This window comes from Microtus pennsylvanicus, chromosome 11, assembly GCF_037038515.1.
Source record: "Microtus pennsylvanicus isolate mMicPen1 chromosome 11, mMicPen1.hap1, whole genome shotgun sequence".
Lineage (NCBI taxonomy): Eukaryota > Metazoa > Chordata > Mammalia > Rodentia > Cricetidae > Microtus > Microtus pennsylvanicus.
In genome coordinates, this window is record NC_134589.1 from 27,763,570 (window position 1) to 27,784,911 (window position 21,342).

The window sequence follows — 21,342 nt, forward strand, 5'->3', positions numbered from 1 at the left end:
GCAAGATAAACAAAATATATATTAGATAATCCTAAAGTGGGGGAGATAAGCAGCCCAGGAATATAAGAATTTGTGCTGGGCTGTTTTGTTTGGGAGATTTAGCACTGAGAAATAGAGACCTGAACAGAAGGAACAGTCCTGGAGAGGGCTATGGAGTCCTGGCCATCTAGGGACCTAGACTGGAGCCATCTGAGATAGAACAGACAATTCAAAGCCTCCGGCAGGTATGTGACTGACCATTAGCCCAAGGCGGAGAACAATGTGGTTGGAGCAGAGTGACCCAGGGGAAGAAAGGGAAGTGAGGGAGTCATCAGTCCAGACAGCTGGGATGCTGAGAACCCTGCGGGCCATTTGAACACTGGGGGTTTTACCCAGAGTGATAGAAGGGCCTTGGAGAGTGAGCCTAGGAGCAGTGGGTGGCCGTGGAGGTGCACTTTGACCCGGTGGCCCTGATTGTCTTGGAACTCATTACCCTGATTGTCTTGGAACTCATTACGTAGACCAGGCTGACCTTGAACGCTCAGAGATCTTCTTTCCTCTGCCCAGTCCTGGGAGAAAAGACGTACACCACAAAGCCCTGTTTGATTAAGGTCTTTGAATTATAAAACATGGGACTCCCGGTGGAAGTTTTGTTTTTCTTTGTTGGGTTTGCATTTTATACATGAATGTGTGTGAGAGGTGAATGGGAGAGCCCACAATTGCTACAGTGTGTGTGGAAGCCATGTTTTTATTCTTTCCCCTTTGGGTACTGGAAACCAAACTCAGATCCTTTGACTTGGTGGTGAGCTCCTTTCTCTGTACAGCTACCTTGCTTTTGTTTTTAAAGTATTTCCTAAATGTGTAATGGCCACCTAGTATTACATGCACTCTCTTCACTATCTTTTCCGTGCCCCGTTCAGTTACATTAAGTACATTTGCAATGTTTTGCAATAACTACTAGTAGCTGGACATTCCAAATGTCACTCCAACCTTGTTGTCTGTCTTTATTGAACGGCTTTCAATTATTTCTCCCCAAATCTCTGGCAACCACTGCTTTGTTTTTCAGGCTCTGGCTATCTAGACACCGGTGTGAGTTGGTTTGCATAATATTTGCTTTTTATGTGTCCAGAGGGTTTTATGTGGCATAATAGCCTCAAAGTTCATGTCAGCATTTTCTTCCTTTTACGGGCTGAATAAAATTCCAGTCTATGGATATACCTCCTGTTGTTTTCCCTGTCAACTGTCATGAACACTGGCATTGGGCAGGGCAGCCAACTAGACAAGGTGCTGAATAGGTTTATCTGCCCCAGAGGAGTCTAAGAGCCAACACCCACAACTCCTACGACTTTAAAGTGGAGACAGTCAAGTATCCTATGAAATAGAGATTCAGAGGTCTGCCTTGCTGAGTGACATGGAGTTGGCTCTTGTCCCCCGTGGGCCTATCTGACCCCTTCCATCTACCATCATTGTCGGGGTCCAGTGCTAGCCCGGCTACAAACCATACATCACCCACCTTCTCCTCCCTCTAGGGCATTAACCTATCTGGAGGCCAGCGGCAACGGGTGAGTTTGGCCCGAGCTGTTTATAGTGATGCCAACATATTTTTGCTGGATGACCCTCTGTCTGCTGTGGACTCTCACGTGGCTAAACATATTTTCGACCAAGTGATTGGACCAGAAGGTGTGCTGGCAGACAAGGTGAGGCCACAAGAGAGTGGGAACAAAAAATGAAATTTGGTCCTGGAGAAGAACAGATGGGAGGTGTGGGGAGAGACCTGGAGATGTAGGAACCTGAGAAGCAGGATATGATCTGGGGAAACCCATAGGGAGGCACACCCCAGAGATGCTGAGCAGGCTCTGGCTGGTGTGGGGTAAGCTGTAGGTATGCCTGGCCTATGACTCCTCGGGTTTGCCCCATGGCTCTGTACCGTGATTGGGGGTATGCCTAAGGATGCTGCAGCTCAGAGCCTGTTGCCTTCTCCACAGACTCGGGTGCTGGTCACCCATGGCATCAGCTTCCTGCCTCAGACAGACTTCATCATTGTGCTTGCTGACGGACAGGTGTCTGAGATGGGCCACTACTCGGAGCTCCTGCAGCATAATGGCTCCTTTGCCAACTTCCTCCGAAACTATGCACCAGATGAAGACCACAAGGACAGTGAAGGTGGCAAAAATTAGTACCCACCAACCCTGGCCTTCCCAACGCCCACCCTTCCTCAGCATCCGCCTTGTCTAGGGTTTCTAAGTATCTCTGGTGCTGGGGTCCTAGTTCTGGGAAACGGGAGCCACGTGGGTGATAAATGAACTGGACCCATGCAGATTCTACCTTCTCTCCTCTAACTGTGGGACCCTGTATCAGCACCATGGGTCTCAGAGTCTGTTTTTCTGTTTGTTAAAAAAGAAGGAGCTATGGGTCTGGAGAGATGGCTCAGAGGTTAAGAGCTTCGCCTGCTCTACTAAAGGTCCTGAGTTCAATTCCCAGCAACCACATGGTGGCTCACAACCGTCTGTATGAGGTCTGGTGCCCTCTTCTGGCCTGCAGGCATAGACACAGACAGAATATTGTATAATAGATATATATACATATATATATAGAGAGAGAGAGACAGAGAGAGACACACAGAGAGACAGAGACAGAGAGACAGACAGACAGACAGAGACAGAGAGAGAATGAGCTGGGCGGTGGTGGCACACACCTTTAATCCCAGCACTCGGGAAGCAGAGGCAGGCGGATCTCTGTGAGTTTGAGGCCAGCCTGGTTTATAGGAGCTAGTTCCAGGACAGGCTCCAAAGCTGCAGAGAAACCCTGTCTCAAATAACCAGGAAAAGAAAAAAAAAGGGACACATGAGCTCAGACCTGGAGTATGTCGTATAGCTGTTTTATGGTTGAATTGCTTTGTAAGTATCTAAGTACTTGGCAAAATCACTCATTTACTCATTACACTCATTTAAATAATTACATGACCTGGAACTATTTCAGACAGTAGACTGACAAAAAGCCCCTCCCAACACAAATCCCAGAGTCCTGTCTGCTCTCACAAAAGGCCCAGCTCCCCACTTTGTTGCCCAGTCAGGGCTCCTCTACTTCAACACTGTTCTGGGGCCTTCTCTTGGGCTTCCCTGCCTGATGCTGTGTATGCAGCAAACCGGCAAGAGCATTCCCCAGTGCTCTGCCCTTGAGAAACATCCTTCCCTTAGTTCTCACAGTGATGGTGGTACCACGAACTTTGATTATTATCCTTTGGCGATACCTGCCTGAGGCCCTGCTCTCAAGGAAGTAAGATTTAAGGTCAGCCAGCCAGACTGACATCAGAGCCCAGGTCTTCAGCCTATTAAGTCCCCTTTTCTATAGTCTCCAAATGGAAGATTTTTGTGTGTGTGTGTGTTGCCTAGCCCATTTCCTTCTGACTGGTTTCTGCCCCCAGAGACAGTGTTTCTCTGCATAGCCCAGGCTATCCTAGAACTCACTCTGTAGACCAAGCTGGTCTCTAACTCACAGAGATCCACAGGTCACTGCCACCAAGTGTGGAGATTAAAGACGTGCGCCACCACTGCCCGGCTTCCTCCTAGCTGTCTTTTAAACTTTCTCCTCACCCCCTTGCGTGTCCATCCAGCCTCCCACTGGCACAGAGGATGGGGTCTCGAGGGCTGCAGAAGGAACAATCAGCCTCTGTGACTTTTCCTTCCCTGCTGCAGCCTTGCAAGATGCAGATGAGGAGGTGCTGTTGGTTGAAGACACGCTCAGCACCCACACAGACCTGACGGACAATGAACCATCCATGTACGAGGTCCGCAAGCAGTTCATGAGGTAAGTTCCCAAGAGTTCTCAAGGCCCCCTGAAGGCTACATCAGGGACACCAAACCCCAGCAGGTAGGATACAAATGGACATTCTCTCTGACACTCAAATCCTGGGAGCGTGTCTGTGGTCCCCTACCTGGGAGTATGTCCGTGGTCCCTCACCTGGGTCTGACCAGCTGCTTCCACAGACAGATGAGCTCCATGTCTTCAGAAGGGGAGAGCCAGAACCGGCCTGTGCCCAAGAGACACACAAATCCATCAGAGAAGGAGATGCAGGTGATGAAGGCCAAGGAGACTGGCGCACTAATCACAGAGGAGACGGCCGAGACAGGCAACGTGAGTCCAGTGGACATGGGCTGGAGATGGTGATCGGATCCCTAGGGCACGTAGAGATTGTGTGGGCACTCTTTACAGGTGAAGATGAACGTGTTCTGGGATTATGCCAAGTCTGTGGGGCTCTACACCACCCTAGCTATCTGTCTCCTGTATGCGGGCCAAAGTGCAGCGGCCATTGGAGCCAATGTGTGGCTCAGTGCCTGGAGCAATGATGCGGTGGTAGACGGCCGGCAGAACAACACCTCCCAAAGGCTAGGTGTCTACGCTGCCCTAGGAATACTACAAGGTAAACATACTGGGGTTCCCAGAAGGGGCTCCCTCATCCCTTCTCTCCTTTGCTGACTCCCCAAACCACAGAACCATATACCCCTGTCTCAGAGCCTCCCTAATTCCACCTAGGGCATCCCAAGTCTCATTCTGCCCCTCTGTCCTGGCCTCCTCCCTTGCAGTAAGCGACAGTAAGTGACTCATCTCCTACCTCTCCCAACAAGGGCTCCTGGTGATGCTGTCAGCCTTCACCATGGTGGTCGGCAGTGTCCAGGCTGCCCGCCTGCTGCATGCAGCTCTGTTGCACAACAAGATTCGTTCGCCGCAGTCCTTCTTTGACACGACGCCCTCGGGCCGCATCCTCAACCGTTTCTCTAAGGACATATATGTCATCGATGAGGTTCTGGCCCCCACCATCCTCATGCTGTTCAATTCCTTCTTCATATCCATCTCCACCCTTGTGGTCATCGTGGCCAGTACGCCGCTCTTCCTTGTGGTTGTTCTGCCTCTGGCTGTGCTCTACGGCTTCGTGCAGGTGACAGCGAGGATGGGTGGGGACACCACATGGGGCAGGTGGAGCTCTAGAGTGGTCACGGAGTGTATGAGCTCACGGTGGGGATGGCAGGAGGGGGCTCTGATTGGACCAGGCACTTTTGTAGGCTAGGTTGTGGTTGGATTGGATCGGGGACTTGGGTCAGTGGCTTCACTTCCTTGAAACTTCCTTATCTATCCTGTAAAGTAGACTCTTCGAATCTAATTCGTAGGGATGATGTGAGGATGAAATGTGTTGTTTATAAACTGACAGCCATGGGGCCCCTTCCAATTGGCTGTATTTTATTTATTTATTTATGTGTGTGTGGGTGTACTCATACACATTTGTGCATGCGCACAAATGTGTGTGCATTTATGGAGGCCAGAGGTCAATGCTGAGTGTCTCCCTCAAACACTCTCCACCTTATTTTCTGGGACAGAGTCTCTCATTGGATGCAGAGCTCACCTATCCAGCTAGGCTGACTGCCCAATGAGCATCAAGGATCTGCCTGCCTCTGCCTGCCCTGTGCTGGGGGTTACAGGTGTGCACCACCATGCCTGGATTTCCATGTGGGTGCTGGGGAACCTTAACTCAAGTCTTCATGCTGGTGTGGCCTGCCCTCTGCTGCACGAGCCATCTCCTCAGTCCCCCACACCTATTAGCATTATCTGAGTAAACCGCTGTAAACAGTTCTAGAGACGCCGTCCTACGGATGCATACTTAGACATGTATGTGTTACCCGTGTTGCTCTGCATTCAGAGGCAGCTCATTGTAGGGGCTCATGATCACTGGGATCTTTCTCTTCAGGGAGGTGATCAGTTCCCACAGCCCCCTAAGTAAGGAGTCTCCTGTGAGCCACTCCTGGGCAGGCCTGGCTATCTTTGACCCACAGAATACAGGCTAGAAAATGAAGGCAGAGGGCTGGAGAGATAGCTCAGTGGTTAAGAGCATTGACTGTTCTTCCAGAGGACCTAAGTTCAATTCCCAGCAACCACATGGTGGCTCACAACCATCTGTAATGAGATTTGGCGCCCTCTTCTGGCCTGCAGGTATACATGGAGGCATGTTGTGTACATAATAAATAAATAAAAATCTTTAAAAAAAAAGAAAATGAAGGCAGAACCATGCTTTTGTGGGGTTATTACCCTTAAGTGACTAGGAAGAGAGGGTAAGAGAAACTTTTTCAGGAAAAAAAAAGATACGAAATTATTTTTGCAGTCATTTGTCTGTGAGCACATGTCTAAGCGGAGCGAGGAATCTCACCACTTGGGAAACTAAGCAAGATAGTGTCATAGTCCGTAAAAGATGATGAGATAGGAGGTCACAGGGAATCAGGGAGAGCTTCCTGGATGAGGCGGGCTGACTGGCTGAGCGAAGCTGGTCAGAGGGAAAGAGTATAAGTCTGGAATCTGTTCTACAAGGAAATGCAGGAAAGGCCATCGAGGTCTCGTGGGAAGAGCAGGAGGAGGAAGTGCAGGGAATTGTTTGGAAGACGTGCAGGACTGAGTTGTGGTTCGACATCCCTGACTGGAGTTCTCTTTCTCTTCCGGGTCAGCGCTTCTATGTGGCCACATCCCGGCAGCTGAAGCGACTGGAATCCATCAGCCGTTCACCTATCTTCTCCCACTTTTCGGAGACTGTAACGGGCACCAGTGTCATCCGGGCCTATGGCCGAATTGAAGACTTCAAAGTCCTCAGTGATAGAAAGGTGGACACCAACCAGAAAAGCTCCTACCCCTACATCGCCTCCAACCGGTCAGGAGCCTCCCTTTCCCCTACAGGTGCCCGCAGGCTATCTGTGGTTCTGGGGGGCCTCCAGTACCCCCTGCCTTTGTTCATTCCTCCCTATTGGTCCTTACAGATGGCTGGGTGTCCACGTGGAGTTCGTCGGGAACTGCGTGGTGCTCTTTGCCGCCCTGTTTGCGGTGATCGGGAGAAACAGCTTGAATCCAGGGATCGTGGGTCTTTCTGTGTCCTATGCCCTACAGGTAAGGTGGGACCTGGGACACTAGGCAGGGCCACCGCTGGGGCAGAGAACACACAGGACTCCCAAGCCATCTGCTGAGTGCACTCCTCCACTTCACAAGCAGATCAGTCAGGCACGGGAAGACACTGCCCACCAGGGAGTGTGCTGTAGTCTGGGGAGGTCTCCCTGGCAGGAAGAAGAAAGTGTGACAAGAAGCATGGGGATGTCATTCATTGGCAATGCACTTACCTAGTATGTGCAAAGTCCTAGGTTCAAACCCAAGCACAGGAAGGAAGGGGGGAGGGAAATAGCCAAGAGCTTGGAGGAATTTCTGTACTCTGAGGTGCTAGAGAAATGATCTTGGAGCTTGGACCAAACAGAACTGTCATGTCTGGACAAGATGTAGGTCAACCTGACTGAGGTCTGAACGTGGGACATTGTCGGGCCAGACCACATGATATGGTACATGCCTGCAGGGAAGCTATAGCTGCCCTCTGTATTCTTCATCTTCACTGAAGAACCAACCAACTGCAGATAGAAAATGCTTGAAAAGGCTGGGAATGATGGTGCATGCCTGGAATCCTAGCACCTGGGGCAGGAGGATGGCTGTGAATTCAGTGCCAACCTGAACTATATAGTGAGACCTTTTCTCAAAACAAAACAGATTTAACCCCCCCCCAAAATAATCTGACAAAATATTCTAGAAACTTCTACCAAAAAAAAGCAGAAAATAAACAAACAAGACGACTTCACGGAGCCTCTGAATGCGTGTAACTGAAGTGGCGTGTAGGTTTTGTGTTAGGTACCTGAAGTAATCTAGACGCCATTCACAGCATTCAGGAGGGTGTGGGTAGGTTTCATGTAAACAATAAGCCTTTTTATGTGAAGGACCTGAGCATCTGTGGATTTAGGTATATTCAAGGGTGCCCAGAAGCAATGCCCTGTGGATGTGGAGGAGTAAACAGATGAGGTAACTGGAGCCTGGGATTGGAGGTCACCCTGACACCAGCTTGCATGGTCAAAGAGTTATACAAGCTGCAAATGGGATTTTTTGTAAAGCTGACCACATTGTCGGGGCCTCAGGTGGCTCAGATCTGAACACACTGGTAAACAGAAAGTGATGCTGACAGGGCCTGTCTGCTCGCACCTTAATATGCATGTGACTCATTTGGAGACCTTGTTAAAATGTTCGTTCTCATTCACGAGCTTCCGTTCTCAGCCGGAGCTTGGATTCTGCATTGCTGTCAAGGCTCTTGGTAACACAGGACAGACCCTGGACTGGCTCCACTGACATATTCTGGGAGCATGGTAGGAGTGGAGAGCCTTGGGCCTATGGACTCACGCGCTGCGTTTTGACAGGGTGCTCTGAGAAGTCTAATACGTACCAAAGTTTGAGGCGCACTGAGTGAGACTGTCCTCCACTGAGTCGGCACTGCCACCGCCTGAGGCACGGCTGTGATTAGAGGCCTCGTCAGTACTCACCTGTAGGTCTTAGAAAGGATGGATCAGTAGAGAAAGCTCCTGCTGGGCCTCTCCCGTAACACAGTTCCTTTACACAGGTAACCTTGGCTTTGAACTGGATGATACGAATGATGTCAGACTTGGAATCTAATATCATAGCCGTGGAGAGAGTGAAGGAATACTCCAAGACTGAGACCGAGGTGAGTTCCAAGATGAGCCCTGCAGCAGAAGGTACCCGATGACTTGAGGAAGGCTGCTTGGTGGCCTGTCAGCGCTGTGCTTCAAGGACAGCTGTTTAAGTGGCTTCCACCCATCCATCCATCCACTCTCAGAGTATCAGGGCCATGACTGATGCTACAGGTAGAATGCTCAGAGTTCAGCAAAAGATTCTGAGCCGGGGGAGGCACAAGGCATGTAGATGGCAAGGCTCTGGGGCTACACACAGCTGTGGTGATCCTGGGGTAAGTGAGCTTCAGAGAATGGGCAAGTTTTGACAGATGAGATGAAGTAGGGGTGCGGCAGGGGAAAGATGAGCATCGCAGTCAAAGAAACAGAGGTGGAACAGTATGCCTCTCCTTCTTTGGTAGGAGGAAGTTTCGAGACAGGGTTTCTCTGTGTAGCCCTGGCTGTCCTGGAACCCACACTATAGACTACGCTGGCCTTGAACTCAGAGATCCATCTGCCTTTCCCCCGCCCCCGCCCCAAACGCTGGGATTAAAGGCATACACCACTACCACCAGAATTGTTCTCTCCTGGGTGGGTACAGATTGTTCTCCAAAGAGGATGTGTTTCAGACCTCATCATGCCCAGAAGCTGCACCACCTCTGAGCTCTTAGTGTCAAGCAGCCCACTTTTTGACCTCCAGCCCTGTGTTGCAGGGCTCCAGTCCTCTGCCCTCTATGAGAATCCAGCACTGTGACCTGCCTTTGTTTCCCCAGCCATCAACTCCTGTCTTTCTCACTTTCCCTGTTCAGCCTGGACTCTATGTTCCCTAAAGAGAGGCTCTCAACCTGTCCCAGTCCCTGCCTACAAACCCCCACCCTATCTGAGCCCCCTTGTCCACGTCATACCTGCGCAGAGCAGCTAATGTGAGCTGGAGAACGACATCACTAATGTCATAACCACCCTCCACATCTGGTATCCCTGCTTCGCTTCGCTGAGAACTATGTGCTCCCACTTTCAAAATGGTCTCTTCAGAGCATTCTCTGTCCTCAAACCACATCTGCGTGTTGTGATATTTTGTTTTGGTTTTAACAAATAAAGCTTGCCTGAAGATCAGAGAACAGAGCTAAGTCACTAGAGGCCAGGCTGTGGTGACTTGTGCTTTTAATCCCAGCACTAGGGAGGTGAAGACAGGAAGGGAGAGGGCTGGGCAGAGAGGGGACTATAAGGCAGGAGGAGACAGGAACTCAGATGCAGTCTGGAGATGCAGTCTGAGGATGCAGTCAGAGGATGCAGACTGAGGATGCAGTCTGAGGATGCAGTCTGAGGATGCAGTCAGAGGATGCAGTCTGAGGATGCAGTCTGGAGATGCAGTCTGGAGATGCAGTCTGAGGATGCAGTCAGAGGATGCAGACTGAGGAGGCAGTTTGAGGATAGGACCACCTCTTTGCTCTAAACATCGGTAGAGGTCTCTCTAATGCTTGGTCGCTCTGCTTCTCTGATCTCTCAGCTTTCACCCCCTAATATCTGACTCCATGCTTTTTATTAAGAACAATTAGAATTTGTGCTGCCTCTGTTCTCTGTGCTCAGCCCTCCACCTTGCCTGACCCTTCCTTCCGGGAGAAAATAGGTTAAAGATGATGTGAACTCTCTTCACCTTCAGCTCTTCAGTGCTGCCTGAGCATTCTTCTCCTCCTTCCTTTTTCTTTGAGCTGATGTTTTCCCTTCTCGTTTCAAAGTCCAGCCCCTCGGCTTCTATCAGATCATGTGGCTGTTAGAGACTATGCCTTCCTCCACTAGACCATCTGTCTTGCTCCCTCTGTTGGATGATTCTCATCTATGTTCACCTTCCATTCTAGACACAAACAACCCCAACCCCACTTTCCCCTGCAACGCATTGCCTCAGTTCTCAGCTCTCCTTTGTCGTGAAGTCTGGTTTTTTTTTTCTTTCGGGACAGGATTTCTCTGTATACCAGTTCTGGCTGTCCTGGAACTAACTCTGTAGACCAGGTTAGCCTCAAACTCACAGAGATCCACCTGCCTCTACCTCCCAAGAGCTGGAATTAAAGGCGTGCGCCACCACTATCCAGCCATGAAGTACGTTTTAAGCTGTGATCTATACAGGCTTTACTTCTTCCTTACCCTGGCCCTTGCCTGCTTTAGCCTGCTTTCCACGAAAACAGCTCACTCATGATTTACCTGGCAAGTCCATTCTCCTTGAAGTGCCCAATGAGACCCTTTGAAACTCCACTGGGAACTGGGCATGGTGGTGCAGTCTTTTTAATCCCAGAACTAGGAAGGCAGAGGCAGGAGGACCTCTGTGACTTTGAAGCTTGAGCCCAGCCTGGTCTACTGTGATAACTCTTTCAGTAAAATGCGGAACAAACATTCCCAGAGCCCTGGGTTCTATTGCTGATATCAAATAAACCTGGCCTGGTGGCTGGTGCCTGTAAGCCCAGCACTTGGAAGGAATTCAGAGTACCAGCCCCTGTACTACAGAATGCAAACAGCATCCCCTTGTCTGTCGTGCCTTTCCTCTAGACAGCCACTTGCCTTGTCCCCTCCGTCACCTCCTTCAGGTTACTGCTGTCACCCCTTCTGGGAAGCCTTCTTGAATAACGCATAGAAGAGCACCCCCAGACTCTTCTGGTCCCAAGCCCCAGCCACTTATTTCGCTATAGAGACTTGCTGACGTATAAACCATGCACCCTTGTGTATGCTGGAATGCAAGCCTCCTAGAAGGAGAGCTTTGTCTCATTGGTGATACACAGTGGAAAAGAATGAATAAAGGTGATGAAAGGAGGTGCTAAAGCAGGCAGGGAGCAAACCTCAGAGATCTGTAACAGATTGGTAGGGGCAGGACAGAGAGGTTCTGGAGTTAGCATTTGGGGGCATGAAATCAAAGAGAAAAGGCTGGGGGCGTGGCCCAGTGGTAGTCTGTTTGCCTGGCAAGTGTGAGCCCCTGGGTTCCATCAACGGATAAAGGAATTCATTGAACCACAGGGTGTCAGGCTTCCCCGTCAGGGACCATGGTGGGTGAGGATTGAGGTGTCTGGAGAAAGGTGGGGCTGAGCAGCAGGAGAGGGGTTGAACAGGTGTCTTACCCTGATGAGACCGTAAGAACCCAACTGTCTCCTGCTAGGCCCCCTGGGTGATAGAGGGCAACCGTGCTCCAGAAGGCTGGCCCACACGTGGGGCAGTGGAGTTCCGGAACTATTCAGTGCGGTACCGTCCGGGTCTTGAGTTGGTGCTGAAGAACCTGACCCTGCGTGTGCAGGGTGGTGAGAAGGTACTGGTGCCTGGGGACCTTGCCACATCCCTTGTGGGGAGAACATGGATGCTAGAACTGGCTATCCATTGGGGTGCTGACAGAAACCTAGAGATGCCCCCGACAACCTTTCCCATGCCCCACAGGTAGGCATTGTGGGCCGCACTGGGGCTGGCAAGTCTTCCATGACTCTCTGCCTGTTCCGAATCCTGGAGGCCGCAGAGGGTGAGATCTGCATTGACGGACTCAACGTGGCACACATTGGCCTCCATGACCTGCGTTCTCAGCTCACCATCATCCCCCAGGTAAGAACCTGCTGATCCTGCTCCTCGCTGCATCCCTTTCCCAAACCCTGAAACTTCAAGAACTTAAGAACTGAGCCCTGGGGCCTGCTTGGAGAGAGGCCTCCACAGAGGGGAGCAGAGAGAGTCAATAGAAGAGCCACCCAGGCACAGATCTGGAAGGGCAGACACTTCGGCCAGTCAGAACTGCCCTTGGGCTCCTGAACTAGCACATGGGAAGGACCCCAGGCTCCTCCCAGCACAGCAGGGCCGAGGTTTCCTGTTTTTCTCTCCTGGATGCACCGTTTGCAGTGGCACAGCCTTTGCTGGATCCTTAGGGTGTCTTTCTGCCAAGTAGACACCTCAGAAGCAGATTAGTGGCCCCGCTTCCTGCCTCAGGCAGGGGACTTAGCGACTGGCCAGGCTGAGGTTTATCACTCCCCCACAGACAGTTTTGTTATCTCCCTGGTAATGTCCCCATCTGGAAGACCGGGGACAGAGCAGAAAGCTGCTGCCTGGTCACTTTCCTTTCCCTGCTCCTGAGATTCCCTCTAGGGTAAAAACTATTTCTCCCTGATTTTATGTCACCAGGACCCCATCCTGTTCTCGGGGACCCTGCGCATGAACCTGGATCCCTTTGGCCGTTACTCAGAGGAGGACATCTGGAGGGCCCTGGAGCTGTCCCACCTCCATGCCTTTGTGAGCAGCCAGCCTGCAGGCTTGGACTTCCAGTGCTCAGAGGGTGGGGATAATCTCAGGTAGGAATGGGGCTGGACACGTCAGGAATGCTGCCCCCAACTGGGGGCCCTGTGGGTGCTGGGCAGAATCCTGATGAGCCCCTAACCCACGCAGGCATGCGCCTCAGCCAGGGCTGCACAGGGATGTTATTTCCTATGGAGTATATCCTCGAAGGCACACGGCGCTTCCTCAGACTGCTCATACAAGATTCCCTTGGCAGTTTAGGAAACAAACTCAGAGAGGGCAGGGGATTAGCCAAAGTTGCACAGCTAAGAGAAGGCATACCTGGGATTTGAACCAGCTCTGGTTCTCATCTAATTCAACTCCAGTGACATTCAGATGGAACAGTCCCACCCTTGTTGGAATCTTCTGGGCTCTAGGGTCATGTATGTACCTGTGGCACAAGTGAGAGGAAGCCCATGCTCTCTGGAAATATGTCTGCCAGGATAGAGGCAGTCAGATGAGGAATATACAAAGTAGGCTCTCTCTGTATTCCCTGTGCCTCCTCCAGACCGTTGGGTTCCACATCCCGAGCCTCTGGGCTGTGTGGTCCAGAGATCAGCAATCTGTTCCTACTGAGTCAAAAACCTCAAGATACCTAGATTTTCTTTTGTATTCTGTTGAGGGTTTGTTTCTGGTGCTAGATTCACCGATGCTAGGCAAGCTCTTTACTGCTAAGCCATATTCCTAGTCCTAGCTGTGTGATTTAGGGCAAGTTGCTTAACCATTCTGTGTCTCTTTTACATTCACTATATAAATAGGGATAATAATAGTCTATGCCTGCTTGCATTGCATTCCCTGATAATAATGTAATATGAGGCTGGAGAAATGGCTCAGTAGTGAAGAACAGTGGCTGCTCTTCCAGAGGACCCAGGTTCGATTTCTAGTACCCACATGGCAGCTCACAACTTGCTGTAACTCCAGTTCCAGGAAATCTAACCTCATTTTTGGCTTTGGTAGGCACTGCACACATATAGTACACAGACATACATGCAGGCAAAATACACACACACACACACATATAAAATAAACACTTATAATTCAAGCTACACACACATACATATAATTATATTTTTTTCTAGTAGTCACATTAATAGGCAGCATAGTGATACCCCTTCTCGAGAAAGGCATGGACCAGTGAGGTAGCAAGGTAGAGTAGGATGCTTACCGCACAAACCTGGTGACCTGAGTTCAATCCTTGGAACCAAGGTAAAAGTAGGAGAGAATCGACTCTACAAAGTTATCCTCTGACCTCCACACACACACACACACACGCACACACACACACACACACGACCTTATATACACATAACTACATATACACACAAAGAGGCATGCACACATAATAAAAATAATACTGATGATAACAAGAGAGGCAAACAAACAAGGATAAACAGGTGGATTAATTAATTAATTTGGGGCTAGAGAGATGACTCGGTGGTTAAGAACACTTGCTGCAGGGTTGGAGAGATGACTCAGAGGTTAAAACAGTTGCTGCTCTTCCAGAGGGTCAGAGTTTGGTTCTCAGCATTCAGCTCCAAGGGACCCAGTGCCCTCATCTGACCTCCACAGGCACACACACATACACACGCACACAACACACACGCACACAACACATACACAGCATATAGTCACACAGACACACAAGCATACACATAAATAAAAACACATCTTTTAAAAAGTTTATTTTCTTACCTCATTTTTTGAGACAAGCTTACAGTGTGGTTCAGATTAGCCTAGAATCAAGGTAATCCTGCTTTAATTTCATGAGGACTAGAATTATAGGGGTATGCCACCATACCTGGTAGAATAAATATTTCTAAAAATGTAAGTATTTGTTTAGTGGCACTCATGTGTAGAACAATTTACAAGAGTTAGTTCTTTCTTTTCTTTTTTTTTATTTTTTTTTTCGAGACAGAGTTTAGCTGTAGCTTTGTAGACTAGGCGGCCTCGAACTCACAGAGATCTGCCTGCCTTTGCTACCGAGTGCTGGAATTAAAGGCATGTGCCACCACTGCCCGGCCAGTCCTCTCTTTCTAAAATTGGGTTACAGGAATCAAATTCATGCCATCAGGCTGAATGGCAAGTGTCTTTATCCACTGAACCATCTAACTGAATAGGCCCTGGAATAAATTCTAAAAGCATATTTTATCTAGCCCAATGTATCTAAAATAATATTCAATGTGTCATCAATATAAAAGCTAGTAGGTGGTGTACGTCTATCATCTCAGACCTTGGGAGGCTGAAACGGAAGGATTACCTTAATTTTAAGGACAGTCTGGGGGCTACATCACAGTTCCTTATCTTTAAAGAAAAAAAAAAAGCCTGGTGGTGGTACATGCTATTACACAGAGAAACCCTGTCTCAAAAAGTCAAAAAAAAAGAAGTTATCATGGATATTTTTTTTACAAAAGTTTAAAATCCTGTATGTATTTTCCATTTTCTTTTTGTTGTTTTGTTTTGTTTTTTGTTTTTTTCAAAATAAGGTTTCTCTGTGTAGCCCTGGACAGCCTGGAACTCACTGCGTAGACCAGGCTGACCTTGAACTCAGAGATCTGCCTACCTCTGCCTCCCAAGTGCTGGGATTAAAGGTGTGCACCACCACTACCTGGAGGTTATTTGTTTTTTGAGACAGGGACTCTATACATCGTAGCCCCAGCTGTCCTACAACTTGCTAAGTTCACCAGGCTGGACTAGAACTCACAGAGATCTCTCTCCCTCTACTTCCGCCTCTGCCTCTGCAGCCTCTCCCTCTGCCTCCCGAGGTGATATGCCACACCTGGCTGTATTTTCCATTTGCAACACAGCTCTGTCCAGAATAGCTACAATTCAAGTATGAAAGAGCCAGATGTGCCCAATCAGTGGTTTCACTTTGAAGGGAGCAATCCTGGGCCAGTTCCGCTGAGAAGCACTTAGCCCGCGTGCACTCCTGTGGAGTGTCAATGAGTTCTCTGCCCTTTCTGCCCTCTCTTTTTTTCCTTACTCTTTCCTTTGGGTGCTGGGGTCGAACCAAGACCTTGCACATGCTCAGAAACACTTCACCGCGCCCTACATTCCTAACCCTTCGTTTTCCTCCTTATATTCAGGACATACTCATGTTTCAAAACTTGAAACAAACAAACAAAAGGTCACATCTGCCCAGCGCTTAATGTTTTGCGGTATTCAAAGTCCTCCGGCCTCCACCATCTCATTTCAACTCTTCTGCTGCCCTGTGGGCTGGAAATAGAAACGGAATTACTTGCCCAAAACTGCCTGGCCAGGCAGAGGCAGGGCAGGGGCCTTAAGGAGATGTGAGATTTTGTCCCCATCACTTCTCTTCCTTCATCACAAGGCTTCCTCAAACAGAAAACAGGTGGTGCAGGCCCAGTGACACATACCTGTAGCCCCAGCTACTTGAGGCAAGAAAATTGAAAGTTCAAGGTTAGCCTTGGCTGGATGGAGATGTAGTTCTTGCTTAGTGGATGTGAGGTCTGGACTGAATTCCCAGTACAACCCCTCTATCCCCCACCTCTCAAAAAAAACCCTGTAAGGATAACTGTGTACCTTTAATTGGCTTCTACTTCCATAACCACATGCGGTATGGCTGGCGGCAGTATGGGCTCTCCAGCTTCTGTCTCTAGAGCTCCTAGCTGCTTGCTAGTCCCCAGCACGTCCCCAAGAGCATCTGTAGCCCTTCACACCAGCCTCAGAGACAGAAACGGTCCCTCCTCCTCCCTCAGTGAGCTTGTGGTCACTTTAAGTATAACCTGCAGCCTGTGCCAGGCCCACCATTAATCAGCCCTGAGTTCTATCTGGCAGCTCGTTCTGCTGCCAGAACCTTCATTAGTTGCGGGAAGAGGCCAGGGAGGGAGGCCGGTCTTTACTTTGGCTGTGACTCACCCCTCTGGGAAGGGTTGAGGTATTCGTCCTTGGTGTGTGTGTGTGTGTGTGTGTGTGTGTGTGTGTGTATGGGGGAGAGGGGGTGTGCTGTGGCCTCTGTGGTTGGGAACACAGCCTGGCTTTGTTTACTGCTTCTGGCTTTCAAGGCTGGAGGTTGAAGATAAGGATCCACCCTCCTGATTTAAGTGAAGAAAGATGGGGAGTCCCCAGGTCCCTCCCTTCCTTGCCTCCCAAATAGAACCGTGCTCTCTATTCCCTGTGTGGGTAGGAGATGGCTGCCAGAACGGTCTAATCATAGTTTAGCAAGATGGCGTGAGTGGCTTGTATGCAAATATCTGGGAAGCACAGTCCCAGTATGTTCTTACTATCGCGTCTGAATGACTGACGATTCGAGGTAAAGACACTGTGGCGCTAGTTGAGGAATGTGGTCTGGAAGGGAACTCAGAAAGAGACCTGAGAATACACACAGCAGAGCTCTCGCAGTGATGCTTGGCTCTGGGTCTGGCCCTCCAGGTCCCTCATGATAGTACAAAGCCTTCTCCCTGCTCTTAGAGGGCTGTGGCAGAACCAGGAAAGAGAAATAGTCCTGGGCTGCTGAGAGGAAGTAGAGGCAAACATGTTGGAAACAAGGCCGGGAAGGTAGCCTGGGTACCTAGCTGGCAACTCCTGCCTTCTTTCTCAGTGTTGGCCAGAGGCAGCTCGTGTGCCTGGCCCGAGCCCTGCTCCGCAAGAGCCGCGTCCTGGTTTTAGACGAGGCCACTGCTGCCATTGACCTGGAGACTGATGACCTCATCCAGGGCACCATCCGTACCCAGTTTGAAGACTGCACTGTATTGACCATTGCCCACCGGCTCAACACAATCATGGATTACAACAGGTGGGTCATGGAAAGCCAGGGGGTGAGGGGATGGAAAGTCATGAAAGGTGAGGGGATCTGTGGCTATCACCTGGGAGACCGGAAGAGGCAGGGCCAATGAAAGTACCTGGGCATGAGACTCTTGGAATTGGCTATGGCATGGGAGTCCAGGACAGGGCTCCCAAGTTATGCTTAAGAGGCAGAACAGAGCAGGGTTAATTGTGTTCAGTGATATCTGCAAAGGCACAGGGTCCTTGTGGAATTACCAACAAGTGGGGACCGTACACCAGGCTCCCTAGATATTGGAAAAACGGACCTCCTCCATGCTCCTTGCTGTGAATGGGAAAGGGGAGGGGAATGGCTCCTCACATCCCATCCAAGCTTGCTGGTGGAGTGTTTACATGACTATCACTTCATCCGCATCTCACCACTGCCTGTGGGGGACACACAACAGGTCACAGGGAATGAGATAAAGCTGCTTGGGAGATACATGACAGCTTCCCGGGTCCCGTCCTTGGTGACTAGACCCTAACAGTGCCCGGAAGAGCGGGTACTTGTGAGAAAGGCATGGTGTCTAAGCCAGAGCGCTGAGATCGATTGTTGTGGGACTGTGGGTCACTCGTGAAGCTTCTCTGGGCTGTTCCATGTCTCTCGGAACTGCTGCTGTAAGGAGTCAGCGAAATTATGTTTAAACTGAAGGGAACACTGAGAAATGTCAGTTTGCTCCCCAGTCCCCATAAAGCCCATGTATTGTGGTTCCCTTAGCAATCATTCTTCCTAGAGTGAGAAAGACAGCATTGCCCTCGGCATCTCTTGGCTTCCTTGGGTAGGGGGATGAATCAACAGAGGCTTTCTCTTGGAAGTGTCCCCATGCAGCCAGCAGGATCTAGGGAGGGGACGCCTGATGCTACCCTGTGTGTGTCCCATCCTTACCCCATTTCTAGCCCCCACTCCCATTCAGGACCCCACTGGGAAAAGAATGCAGGCGGGCTGCAAGAGCTGGGCTCTGCCTCTGAGGAGAGAGGCGGGGCTGAGAGGATCTTCCCAGATCCCTGCCCCAGCAGCCCTAGGGTGGGAGGTTGGGGGCCACCATGGGGGGTGGGAGTTCACTCATTCTAAAAGGGCAGGCAGAAATTAATCAGAGAGTCAGGTTACAGAGCCTGTAATTAGAGCCCACGGGAAGTAAGCAGGGATTCCTGTGTGAAAGCAGAGAAGTCAGTCTACACGGGGTGGCAGGGCCTTCTCTTCTAAGAAAGGGCAGTGCCAGGTGGACCCAAAGGATGGGGAAAGGGTGAGAGAGGAGAAGAGAGGAAGGGAGGGGGTGAAGGCCTCAGAAATAGAGGCAGCAGAGCTCCAAGGCAGGAGTACTGAGGCTAGAGAGTGGAGCCGGAGAAAAGAACCAGCCCCCAAAGCTGTTCTTGAAGACCGTGCAGATTCAGTTGGTCTTCATGTTAAGGACCAGGAGACGCCATTGGAGGCTGAGTTTGGAAAACACAGCCTCCAGGCCCAGGTTTGGACAGGTTTGGACAGGGGCACTCCTTCCCAGAACACAGATGTAGGAGCCCAGCAGGTAGAGATCAGAAAGCAACCTGCCCCTCTCACAAAGGAGTCTCTCTCCAGGCTTGGGAGCCTCTGACCCTCCCACCTTACCCTGGTGCAGCTGCCTATGGGTCTTCTGCCAGGTGCCTGCTGTGTGTGGCTGATAGGAGAGGCTCTAACGCCAGGCTCGGGCTTGCCTGGGGTGGGGCAGTGGATCCATGCAGCAGCAGCAACAACAGCAGCCCAAGTCCCAGATTGCAGCGTTGGCCTCACTGCAGCCTGGTTTCCTGCCGTGTGCCTTTGTGAGCTGGCATAAAACAGACGCATGTCCACCGGGCCTACTGCAGGCCCGTGACTCCCTGCACACAGCCATCTGAACAGCCCTGCGACCCCAGCCAGAGGAAGGGCTCATTAGGGAAGGCTTTCCAAGCCCAGACTAGCAGAGATGAATAGGACTTTGTGTTTGATTCCAGACACCGCGCCGTGCACTAGAACAGCTAACAAAATAGCGAAAATAACCAGCCTCGCGAGTGTGCGCGTGTGGCCTATCAGTTGCGCTAAGTGGGCTGGCTGAGTGGGTGGGCTGACATGTCACCGCGGAGCCTGAGCTGTACCCAAAGGGCAGGGCTGGCCTCCAGGGCTGGGTCTACACTGTTGAAGACCTAACTACTTATTCTCTTTTGGCTAGGGTCCTGGTCTTGGACAAAGGAGTAGTAGCTGAATTTGATTCTCCAACCAACCTCATTGCAGCTGGAGGCATCTTCTATGGGATGGCCAAAGATGCTGGACTCGCCTAGAATACATTCCAAGGGTTTCTTCCTTGTCTGAATTGTCAACTGCAGAATGGACTTGATGGCAATAAGTGGGGACATTTGTGACATTTATTATTATTTTATTATTATTATTCTGCAAGTTGCCTCCAGACTAGCCATACTTATCACAGGAATGAGGAAGTGAGTGGGAATCTAGTTAAAAGTCTGGTTGAGACCAGCGCCTAGGTCTCCCGGCCTAGCTTACCATTAGTCCCATACTGCAGTTTTGGATTTTGTTTGTTTTTCAAGACAGGGTTTCTCTGTAGCTTTGGCACCTGTCCTGGAACTAACTCTTGTAGACCAGGCTGGCCTTGAACTCATAGAGATCAACCTGCCTCTGCCTCCCGAGTGCTGGGATTAAAGGCATGTGCCACCACCGCCCGGCCCATACTGCAGTTTCGATTTGTTTTGAGACCTCACTCCTGCCTCTACATTTTCATATTTTCCATTGTTTTTTTTAAACAATCCTTCCTCCTCCTGGGCCAGGGACTGCTAGGTCAGGCTGTCTGCCCCAGGAATGGAGTTCCCGTATTGGTGCTGTCTGAATCCACTTCAGATAAGATACGTGTGAAATAAAACTGTGGTCAACAGCAGATACAGCATGTGTTGCCTCCTTCTTCGCATCTCCAAAGCCTGGGGGGCTAGAACCTTTGTGAAGAACCAGAAGTGGAGGGCCTCCTACACTTCTCTGGAGCTGAGTGATCTGAAACCTTCAGACCTGGAATTTTTGGCCGCAAATATCATCTTCATAGCCAAAATTCACAGCGAAATTACAGTGCCTCCCACTCCGCTGGGCAGATGATATGGAAGGTAAGAAATAAAGGCCCTGAAATCTGACCTGAGGCCTTAGCTTCTCGGAAGAGCTGTTGAGAAATTTACTGGGGCCACGTCATTGCTGTCTTCCAAGCCTGTTCTCCAGGGGTTAAAGTGGCTCCTTTAGATGCCTGTTTACCAGGAAGACCACTGGTCATTCCGTCTCCGCAGGTCATCTGGGCGAACAGGAAGGTCAGAAGTGTCCCTGGTCCTTGCCTCCCCAGCCCCTTGGAGCCATTTTGCATGAGTCAACAAAGGTTTATTCTCTGCGGAGCTCACCTGGTACCAGAGCTCCATGTGAAATGGATGTTCTGCCACCTCCTAGGCTTTCTCACCCTCATCTGTACCCTTACTCTTGGTGAAAAGTGACTGGCTGTAGGTGGTGGCTGTTTTTCTTTCCTCACCCTAAGTGCTTGCCAGTCGCTGAGGAGGCTGAGGAGACAGCGCCTTTGATCTGCTTTTTCTATATGCCCTGGGTTGGCCTATGCTGCAGGACCATTTGTTAAAGGTTAATCCCATTTTTTTCTGGCAGGTTGTTTCCGAGTATATGGAAGGCGACGTCCATCCTTGCTCTATCGCAAGGATGAAAGCACAATCGCCCAAATTATTCTGCCTCTCCTCGGTGCTAAGAAAAGGTCTCTGCTATGCTCTCTGA

The 21,342-nt window shown here is 50.3% G+C and overlaps 1 protein-coding gene across 2 annotated transcripts in view; it reads left to right on the forward strand.

The window, feature by feature from the left end:
* Abcc3 (ATP binding cassette subfamily C member 3) overlaps window positions 1-20,467 on the forward strand; it is a 51,505-nt gene extending 31,038 nt beyond the window's left edge. The window contains exons 18-31 of one of the 2 annotated variants that reach the window (XM_075991075.1): window positions 1,509-1,676; window positions 1,965-2,142; window positions 3,675-3,786; window positions 3,966-4,113; window positions 4,192-4,399; window positions 4,605-4,915; window positions 6,468-6,667; window positions 6,774-6,900; window positions 8,438-8,539; window positions 11,644-11,790; window positions 11,916-12,074; window positions 12,642-12,808; window positions 17,350-17,544; window positions 19,751-20,467. In XM_075991075.1, the coding sequence (XP_075847190.1) occupies window positions 1,509-1,676; window positions 1,965-2,142; window positions 3,675-3,786; window positions 3,966-4,113; window positions 4,192-4,399; window positions 4,605-4,915; window positions 6,468-6,667; window positions 6,774-6,900; window positions 8,438-8,539; window positions 11,644-11,790; window positions 11,916-12,074; window positions 12,642-12,808; window positions 17,350-17,544; window positions 19,751-19,859 (2,331 nt within the window). In that variant the 3' untranslated portion in view covers window positions 19,860-20,467. The remainder of the gene's footprint in view (window positions 1-1,508; window positions 1,677-1,964; window positions 2,143-3,674; window positions 3,787-3,965; window positions 4,114-4,191; window positions 4,400-4,604; window positions 4,916-6,467; window positions 6,668-6,773; window positions 6,901-8,437; window positions 8,540-11,643; window positions 11,791-11,915; window positions 12,075-12,641; window positions 12,809-17,349; window positions 17,545-19,750) is intronic. The other variant, XM_075991074.1, reaches the window with a different exon arrangement.
* The last annotated feature ends 875 nt before the right edge of the window (window positions 20,468-21,342 follow it).